This window comes from Populus nigra, chromosome 10 (genome assembly GCF_951802175.1).
Source record: "Populus nigra chromosome 10, ddPopNigr1.1, whole genome shotgun sequence".
Classification (NCBI taxonomy): Eukaryota; Viridiplantae; Streptophyta; class Magnoliopsida; order Malpighiales; family Salicaceae; genus Populus; species Populus nigra.
Genome location: NC_084861.1, coordinates 1,917,696 through 1,928,112, shown reverse-complemented (window position 1 = coordinate 1,928,112; position 10,417 = coordinate 1,917,696). Strand labels below are relative to the sequence as shown.

Sequence of the window (10,417 nt, the reverse complement as noted above, 5' to 3'; positions counted from 1 at the left end):
TTTTTTTATTTTTGTTTGAATTATTTTTATTTTTGTTTGAATTATTTTTATTTTTAATTTAACCATCCAATCAAAATAAATTTAGTTGTCTATTAATTTATTTTTTATTTTAATTTTCATCATCATTCTTTTAATTACTAATTTTTTATATATATCCATTTGTGTAGTTATTATTTTTTTCATTATGTTTTTCTGTGTTAGTTGTCTTGATCCAATTTTTTTATTCTTTTTTTACCCATCCAATTTTGTGCTCCTGTTGTTTTATTCCTAGGGTATCATGATTTTAATTAAAAAAAGTATCTAATTAATATCATTATCTTTTTTATTGTCTAATAAAATAAAATCAATTTATTAATTTCTTTATTTTCTTAAAACACATTTACATCATCAAACATCGTATTTTTGCTGAAAATATACGAGATTAATAGTACGGTTGTTAATAGTCTTAGGCTGTGGATGCTGTAAATACAAGCCACCAAGGAAACCTAGTAAGCAATATTTTTCAACACTCAAACTGTATAAAAGACCCAAGAGAGATTAATCCTTCTATGTTTTCTGCTTAAAGAAAGGATTTTGTTTCCCTTGTTTTAGTTTTATTTGGACACAAAAACCTGACGTTAAGCTGCAAACTCGAGTTAACAACGACAAGAATTTCTTGAAAAGAAAAGCTCTTTTTGAGATTTGAAAATCGGAGAAAGATAGATAATAAAATTACCCTGCTGTCTTGCAACTGATAATAAACTACACTACCTTAGTTTTCGCTTCCCAAAGAAAAATTCAGCTCCCCAAAGGTTTTATAACAGGTAAGAAAACACCTCTCCTGTTTATTCTGTCGAGAAAATCGAGGGGTTTTTTTTAGAGGGATGGTATAAAATATTATACCTTGCTTGGAGTGTCGTGATCTTGTTGCCGTCAAATTATTGTCTCCGAGACAACAGTCTTTAGTTCTTCACTTGTTCTACTTTTGGTGTGTTGTTTCTTGCAGACATGCCTGAAAAAGGAGATAGCCAATCATGGATTTTTCACCGTTCAAACTTTGTGCTCCAATGGCGTCTTCATGTACTAGCAGCCTTTGTTTTCCTCGGCTTGGTGGTTATTGGGAGCATAGATGGGGGTACCATTAGAAGCATCGTCGAATCAAGAAGGTCCACGAAGCAATATTCGACCATGAAACCTCACACGCAACACCCTCTCACAAATATAACCCAGCAACAATCAACCCTTCGAAATTTCTCTGCGATCACAAAAAATGGCACCACCAATACCCCATTAGCCCAAGAGAGCAACGACAAGAAACCTCACACACAACACCCTCTCACAAATCTAACCCAGCAACAAGAAACCCTTCAGAATTTCTCTACAATCACAAAAAATGGCACCACCAATAACCCATTAGCCCAAGAGAGCAACGACAATGATACCAGGGTCCCAGCTAGTTCTAACATAGTACTGAAAAACGACGAGAATGTTTCTTTTGCTCAGAAATATTCAGATGGAGTTTTGGAGAATTTAGCCTCACGAAGGAATGGATCAGATGGTGGTGTGAAGTGGGTGTCGACTGAACTGGAGCCAAACTTGACGGAAAACCTTCTTTCAAGGTGGCTAGCTCCTGAAGGGGAGCCTTGTAGAGGGTCACGTACGGTGGAGATTGTGATTCCTGGACTGGATGGTAAAGATTTGATTGAGTTGACAGCTGGTGATAGTCATGAATTTGGTTTTCAAGCTCTGGATGAGTCCAAGAATCTTGTTTGTTCAGGTGGCGATTATTTCGAGACTGATCTTTCAGGGGAGGCATGGAAATCAAGGCCTTTAGTCAGGGATTTTGGAAATGGGTCTTACTCTATTTTGCTTCAAGTTCATCCTGATTTTTCTGGTGATTATAATCTTACTCTTATTTTGCTCTATAGGCATTTTCAAGGTCTTAAATTTTCACCATGGAGATTTGTTGTTGATAAACAATTGCGTAAGTTTCGAATCAAGTTTGTTAAGGGCGGTGCTCAGTTGCCAAAGATTGAAACTTGTGAAAAATCTGATTTCAATAGAGATCTTTGGCTAGGAAGGTGGACTAGGCAGGCTAAAAATGATGGTTGCCAAATCAGTAATGATGGCCGGTACCGCTGTCTGGCGCCAGATTTTCCATGCCAAAGTCCTTGGTGTAGTGGTTCTTTAGGGTTGTTAGAGAGTAATGGCTGGGTGTATTCAAGTCACTGTTCATTTAGGCTTTTCTCAGCTGATTCTGCTTGGAATTGCTTGAAGAATCGCTGGATTTTCTTTTGGGGTGATTCAAATCATGTTGATACAATAAGAAACATGCTCAATTTTGTGTTGGATTTGCCTCAAATACCATCAGTTCCTAGACGGTTTGATATGAACTTTTCAAACCCAAAAGATGCATCTCAAAGTGTTAGAATTACTAGCATTTTCAATGGTCATTGGAATGAGACAATGAATTATGAAGGATTTAATTCCTTGGTGGATGAAGGATTTAGGAATCTGTTGAAGAAGTACTTCTCAGAGGACACAGTGCCAGACACTATAATCATGAATTCAGGTTTACATGATGGCGTGCATTGGCATAGTTTCAGAGCATATTCAGAGGGAGCAGGGTATGCAGCATCATTCTGGAAAGAAGTCATGGATTCGGTGAAGCAGAGAGGGTTGGCAGTTCCACAGATCTTTTACCGGACAACAATAGCCACTGGTGGGTATGCAAGATCACTAGCATTTAATCCGAACAAGATGGAGGTATTTAATTGGGTTGCATTAGATAAATTTAGGCGAGCTGGGTTGGTTTCTGGTGTGATAGATAACTTTGATATGACTTTTCCATGGCATTTTGACAATCGGTGCAGTGATGGGGTACATTATGGCAGAGCTCCAGCTAAGATGAAGTGGAGGGATGGTGAAATCGGCCACCAGTATTTTGTGGACCTCATGCTGGCTCATGTGCTGCTCAATGCTCTGTGTTCAAGGTAGCAAGTGAAGGAGGCGGTTGATTTATTCTTTTGGCTGTCTATCAACAACGAGGAGCACCTGTTGCTAGCTTTGCGGAACTAGCACATGGACATCATGTTGGCTCACACTGCTCTTTCTTGGTTAGGATTAGCATTCTTTATTTATTTGTAGATGCAATGTTTACAAGGGTATATTATGAGAGGCCATAAAATTTTCGAAAGACAATAACTACAGCATCTATTATCATGTTCTATTGTAATGATTACATAGATATGGTGGGAGTTCAGTGTTCGTTTATGAAGTTCAATCAAATTGCATTGTTGAAATCTGAAGTACAGGCATCTGAACTGCCTGGAATGATATTAGCTCATTATATGCATGTAACGAAATGTATTTTTAAGTGAATTTCAATTGATTTAGCATTTTTCTGCAAGTGACTTGTGCGCAATGTTCTTACTTGATCAAGCAATTGTTTTGTGCTCTGGATGCCACTTTATAGCAGTTGCTCTATAGGCATAAAGTATTTAGGCAATGAAGGTCAAATGCTTGTTTAATTACAAATTCTTGGCTACGCATTTCATTCCGGTTGTTAAACATCGTTTAACTGATTTCTCGAACATTACAGATATGAATACATATTTCATTCCCAGCTCTTTCTGCAACAAAAATTCACGAGTGAAATCTTCAAAGAATTCTCACTTTCAGAATGGTATTTTGAATGTGCGAGTGTGTGCTTTTGTATGTTTTTGTTAATGGAAGTAGCTATCAAAGACAGGTAATGTAAGAATTTTGTATGTTTCTGTTCATGCTTGTTCAATACAATCAGAGAATGTACATTTGTTTTCAACATGTTACCATGAAGTTCTGGATGCACGCTGAGGTTTTGACTTTTTAGAGGCTAACATAGGAAGTGATTAAGGATGTTCCTTACAGCTCAATTAGCATCCATTTCCCCCGAGTCTCTTCTTTGTCGAGAAAAAGAGACTTTAGGAATCTGAATCCGTTCTCAAAAAATAAAACGGCACGTCCTTTGTTTAACATTTTTCTTCACTCTTGTTAAAGATGTTTTTGGCAATGAAAAACGAATTCAAATTCAAACGATTTCCAAGCACTGTAGCATACATTTGATGAGTACTTATCTGGCAAAGGTGCCTTCTTTTGCCTTTTCTCCTTTATAGATACAAGTGAAAGTTCATTTAGAACATAATGACACATAATGTTCATTTGAAGGTGGGTCATCAGCATCCAAAAACAAAAACATAATTCTAAGTAAAAAAAAAAAAAAAATTAAATTTTAGGAAACATTATTCCAAATGCATGCCCAGATGGATCCTTAATTTATTTCCCTTGCTAAACATGTGATTCTACTTGTTTTTCAAAGTGTTTTTTACTCGAAAATACATTAAAATAATATTTTTTATTTTTTTAAAATTATTTTTATATTAGTGCATTAAAATGATCTAAAAATATCAAAAAATATTAATTTAAAATAAAAAATAAAAAAAATAATTATTCTTAAAATTAGTTTTGAAACATAAATACAAACAGAGTTTCTTCTTCACTCGGGCAGATTTATAATCGTAAAAGTTGTGTGTATAGAGAAATTAATGCTGTGGAGATCAGTTGTTAGCCCCACGAGATTAGAAAAATAAAATTCCAGTGAGAATTACAAACATGGATCATTCTTGTACGTGTCGGAAGGAATTATTTAGTATACCGTTTTTGTAAGATAAGAATTACAACGTAAAGGTTTGAATTAGAGTCAAAAGTAAAATGATGACCAACAACAACTGATATGATCTGATATGGTATCCAACAATACACTAATTTTAGACCGTTAGATTATAGTATTGTTGACCGATAGATTATAGCGTTTTAAATAGTCTCCGGTGACCATCTAATTGATAGTCCGGTAATAAAAATTTAGAATTAAAAGGTTTGTTTATCCTCTAATTTCAAGTTTATGCTCTGTAATTACTAATATGATAACCACTGAAAACTTACATAGTCGTTAACTTCAGAGCCCGTAGAATTAATCGAGATGCATACAAGTTGACCCAGACATCCATGTTAATAAAAAAAATAATCTTTGAATGTATTTTAAAATTTTTTTTATTTTAAAAAATTATTTTTGATATTAATATATCAAAATAATTTAAAAAAATCAAAAAAATAATTAAAAATAATTTTAATTTTAATTTTTTTAAAAAATACAATATCACTACAAAAACAAGCATCACCTTATTTTCAATTTGAACCACACAAAAGTCGCTCTCCTAGGTTGGTCACTTGGAAACCACATCATCATGGACAAGGAACTTGGACAATTCAAGGGCAGGTGACATTGCTAGAGATTCTAGTGGTGCATAGAATTTATTTGTTTCTGCAACAAAGATGATTTTTTTTTTTACCGAATGTTGTTTTTATTTTTTAAAGTATTTTTTAAATTTTATTTTATTTAAAAATTATTATATTAATACTTTTAAATATTTTTCAATAATTTTAATGTGCTATATTAAAAATTAAAAAAATATCATATTAATAACTCCAAGGAGTGTAGCTCATTGGTTAGATTCTAAGTTTGCTCTGTAAAACTCACCAGTTCGAGTCTTACAAATCTCAGGATTACTGAAGGTTTATATAATTGTTAATTTCAGGGCCAATAAAATTAGTCGAGGTGCAAGTAAGCTGATCATACACCCATATTAATCCAACAAAAATATATCATATTAATATTTTTTTTAGTTAAAGAATATTTTTACAAAAATACACTTCACCATCCACCACCGTATTAAACAGACTCCTCTATTTTTAACAAACCCGTACATATAATTTGCTCATAAAAGGACAAAAGCAAATCGCAAAGCAAACAATTTAAAGTTTAAGCTCCCAGAAAGCTTTGCACTAAAGAAACTCCTTTACGTGATAATAAACTTAATTCAGCTTTTCTTTTAAAAAAAAACATCCTAACCTATTTTTAATATTTTTATAAACTAATGAAGAAAAAATCTCTTGTTATTCATCTATTATAGGCTTCAAGATCTCTTGTTAGAAAAAAAATCTATTAAATTTATTTAATTAAAACAAATACTCTAAATTTAGCTTTATGATTATATCAGTTATTCGTTTTTATGATTGTATTTAGTTAATGAAGCCTTGTGTTTTCTAAATCTATTCGGTTAATTTTTATGCTTTCTGAATTTGTTTAATTAATCTATTTATTGATTTATATCAAATTTTAATGTTAACTATGTATGCTAATTATGTAAAATTATTAAATATTTTTCATTTATGATATATATTTTTTATTTATGTAGGATTATATATTAAAAATAAAAATTATCTTAGAAAATATATTAAAGATAATTTTTAATAAAAAAAACTTGAGGAAATACAAATGTAACTATCATTATTATAATCATCATCATCATCAGGATACTTATTTTTATTTTAAGGCAGGGTTTGGAAACATAATTTTTAAAAAATAAAAAAATTTATTTTGATGTATTTCGGTATAAAAACACTTTGAAAAACAATCGCAACCATACTCCCAAACAGGTCTAAAAAATTAATTTATTTTAATTTTCATTAAAAGTATTGAACCATTCTCTGTCTTTAAAACACTTCCATAATTATTATTTTCAGGTTTACTTTATTTTATTGTGATGATATAAATGCTTACATGAATATAAAATACATCTCATAATATAAAATAATAATAATAATCAATACAATATCCACATGCATTGTCATAATGGCATTTGCCATAAGTTAGCCATTCCATTAATTAGATAAAGAATAAGAACAAGGATTGATTAGATAAAGATTAGAAAACAAACAAAAAAAGTCCTTTGCTTTATCAAACCCTCCCCCTTTCCTTCCCTTGTAAGTATTATCATCAGCACAAAACAAAAACAATTTACAGAAAATTACAAAATTTACTCTCTTAGATATTTTACTATTAAGTGAGGTTTGATAGCAAAGTTATTATTAAAATCCGATTCATGCCTGTTCGAGTTAATTTATTTTATTTTTTTAAGTTAAAATAATATTTTTTTAAAAAAATCAAATAATTTAGTGTAAAAAATCGATAAAATCAATTTTGAATTAACTATTTAAAAAACAAAATGAGCCTAGATCACCAGTCAGTTTCAACATGTTTTTATAACCATGAAAAGCCATAAATACCCTTCATCATAGTTAAAAAAAATTATTACATTTTATAAAAAATAAAAAATAACATATACCTAGACAAATAATTAATAATTAATGATTAATGGATTGAGTAGAAAGACTAAACTACCTCCACTTAACTTATAATCCTCTGCATTATTTTGGAACAATAGAAAAATCATTATATTATATTAATAAATAATAAATTTAGAGTATATTAGGCTTTTGGCTCACGCTTCCTATGATATGAGTAGGATAAAAAACATATAATTACATTAAAAAAATATAAATGATGTTTTTTTTTCATGTATGCGATAAAATATTTGAAACGATGATTAAAAATTCAACTAGTGTATAAGAATAAATTAATTGACCACCAGAATTGTTAATAAATGAAAAAAAAGGTTGATGTGACTTGTTCAACCAAGTTGACAAACAACAAACTAGCTGCCTAACTTGATAATTTGGTTAAAAAAATACATCTATCATTTCAGTCTTGTATAACTCTAGTTTAAATGTGAAAACAAAGAACTACCAAAGAATTAAATTAGAAAAGAACAACCGAGGGAGTGAAATGAAAAAATAAAGAAAAATTGTATTGACCTGGGATGGGATAACACGCAAAACTTACTATTTAGGTAATAAACACGACCATAATAAGTTAACCCAATTGGATAATTTATCTTTCCTTTTCCTTTCCTCATTCTCTTCTCGGTTGGATCATTACTAGGTTTTAACTGACCATAAATTAGATCAAATCTAGAAGCAATAAAAGAGCTATGAAAGAATTTAAGTTAATACTTTAAAAATATGACATACTATAATGATCATAGTCAACTTTAATCAACAAACAAAATTTAGAATCCAGGTCAAAATATGATCAAAATCATGCATAATTTTTTTAAGCTAAGCGATAAAAAACAATGAAATTGTATTATTTATTTATTTGAATTTAAATAAAAAAATAATTTATTATAAGGGCTAAATTACTTTCTTTTTTTTAATTTAGGGGGGATGCATTAAAAAAACCCATCAAATCAACAGTTCCCGCCAAGAGCTCAACATGGTCTAACAATTTTATTTTTTTTGATAAATTTATATTGCACCTAAATAAAAACTAAAAAGAATTGCAAAAAAAAAAAACCATAAAAAAGCTTAGGTGCGTGGGCCTAACAACCCAGCTCGTCTAGGCATATGAAAAAAAAGAGCCCATATCTTGTGCCTAAGCCTTAAATTTTTTTTTAATTTTTTAATAGGTATTGAAATAATAATAATAAATTAGGTGACACGTCGCCTGCTGAAGCAAATGACGTGTCGCTTGTCTGCTCAGAATCCGGTCACCACAGTGGTGGCTAGAAAATTAGCGCAAAGATATTTTTGTCCAAAAATACATTTTTTTCAACCTATTTTAACTAAGAAACACTTTATAAACACCCTCGCAACACCTAGAAAACTCATTTATCAACCTAAGAAATTTCAAAAACAACCCCAAAATATGAAATAAAACCGAGTTATATTTTTCTTTCTCGACCTTGATCTACTTTATTAGGTAATATTAAGGTTTGAAACAATCACCGTTCAACTCCTTTCATTAAATAGAACTTGTGGACACAAATATCAACCAATTTGATGGTTAGAATATACAAAAAAAGATAATTTTCTCTCTTTATGCCATAATCTAGCAAAACTTTCTATCTCCTTAAAAAACCAAGGACTTAAAAAAATGAAATTGTGTGCCAAAATTAACTTAGAAAAACATACAGTACTGAAAAGTTCTAATTTTTTAAATTAAATAGATTAAAGTGTATTTTTTATGCCGACTTTAAACACACCATCCATTTTCAATACCTTTTCTAAATTGGTCTCTTGTCTTTTAATTTTGGAGATAGCCAATAAAATTGATGCAACTAGGTGCTAATTTTGCAACTAAAGGACACAATAAAAAAAAGTTAATGGATCAAAGTGAAAATAAAATAAAATTGCATAGTTTAGTCCACAATGCTTTATGAATGCTTGAATAGTGTTTTACACTAATCTAAACACCCTTGCATTTTAGTATATTTAGTTATAGTTATATTTATAGTTATACACAATAAATGCAACATGTTTTCTCTACATATTATTAATTGGTGCTTGAGTTACACTACAAGTCTGTATTATTTTTCCACTAAAATATTTTGGCGTCGCTAGCGCGTTTTAGTCCCAACCAACTAAATAAGTTGGTTTTATTTGAATCATATTAGAAAAAAAAAAAAGAGGTAACAATAGCAAATGAGAAAACATAGATATAAAGAAAATTGATCAATGAGGACAAAATAAAAACAATACATTATCATCTTGGATTGAAAGGTGAAATTAAAAAGAACCAAACTTTTATGAAAGAGTTAAGGAAAAAAAATCATAAGGATAATAATAAAATTAAAAACACCAATACATGATAAAAAAAAAAAAAGAACTTGAACATGTTGAATTTTTCAACATGGTTTTTTACATAAAAAAATCATAAATATAAATCGAAAAACTTATGTATGCAATAAATTAAATAAATCACTAACCATTGTGTAAATAAATGAAAACAAAAAGTAATTAATGATAAATATAAACATAATTGGAAAAATTAAGATACCAATGTAGATAAAGATATTTAATATTGTAATATGAGTTATCTACCTGGTTGTGTTTAATGAATTTGTTTATGAAAATCAATTTGTAATAGAAATTGACACATACATAAAATTTGTTGAACAAAATAAAAGTAAAAAAAATATTATGCAAGGTTGCACATATTAAAAATATTTAATCTATATAAAATACACAAAAAAATAATACAGATGAATCATACTAGTATCTAAAAAAACTAAACACACCCAATATAATTAAAAAATAATCGATATCCAAAAAAGGCTAAAAAATTCAAAAAAATCATAGAGATAAGGTATTAATTAAAATTTAAAAATTATTTAAAAAACACACATACAAAACCATTAATATAAAAAATGAAAAATAAATGAGGCCAGACGATGTTGGGCTTTGTAAGCCAGGCCTAACACCCTAATCAAAAAAAGGCTCATGCAGGCCTATAAGGCCAGGCCTACAAAAACATGCATTTTTTTTTAAGTTTAATGGGACAGACAATACGTCGTTCGCCCTAGTTTCTTTGAGAAAAATAGACGACGCGTCATTTGTCTCATTAGACAACACGCTGTCTCGAAATCTCAGAATTTGGCAATTGGTGTGGTTGGAAAAATGGGGTTATTTGTTTTTTTATTCGAAAACTCATTTTCAATTC

General features: G+C 30.1%; 1 protein-coding gene across 2 annotated transcripts; it reads left to right on the top strand.

The window, feature by feature from the left end:
* The first annotated feature begins 514 nt into the window (after positions 1-514).
* LOC133705580 (uncharacterized) lies at positions 515-3,388 on the top strand. Of its 2 annotated transcripts, none has more exons than XM_062130868.1 (2): positions 515-2,745; positions 2,853-2,992. In XM_062130868.1, the coding sequence occupies exons 1-2, from the start codon at positions 988-990 to the stop codon at positions 2,853-2,855; spliced, it is 1,761 nt and encodes a 586-aa protein (XP_061986852.1). In that variant the 5' UTR covers positions 515-987; the 3' UTR covers positions 2,856-2,992. The 2 variants fall into 2 exon arrangements, with proteins under 2 accessions (XP_061986852.1, XP_061986851.1); XM_062130867.1 differs by having other exon boundaries at positions 519-803; positions 986-3,388.
* The last annotated feature ends 7,029 nt before the right edge of the window (positions 3,389-10,417 follow it).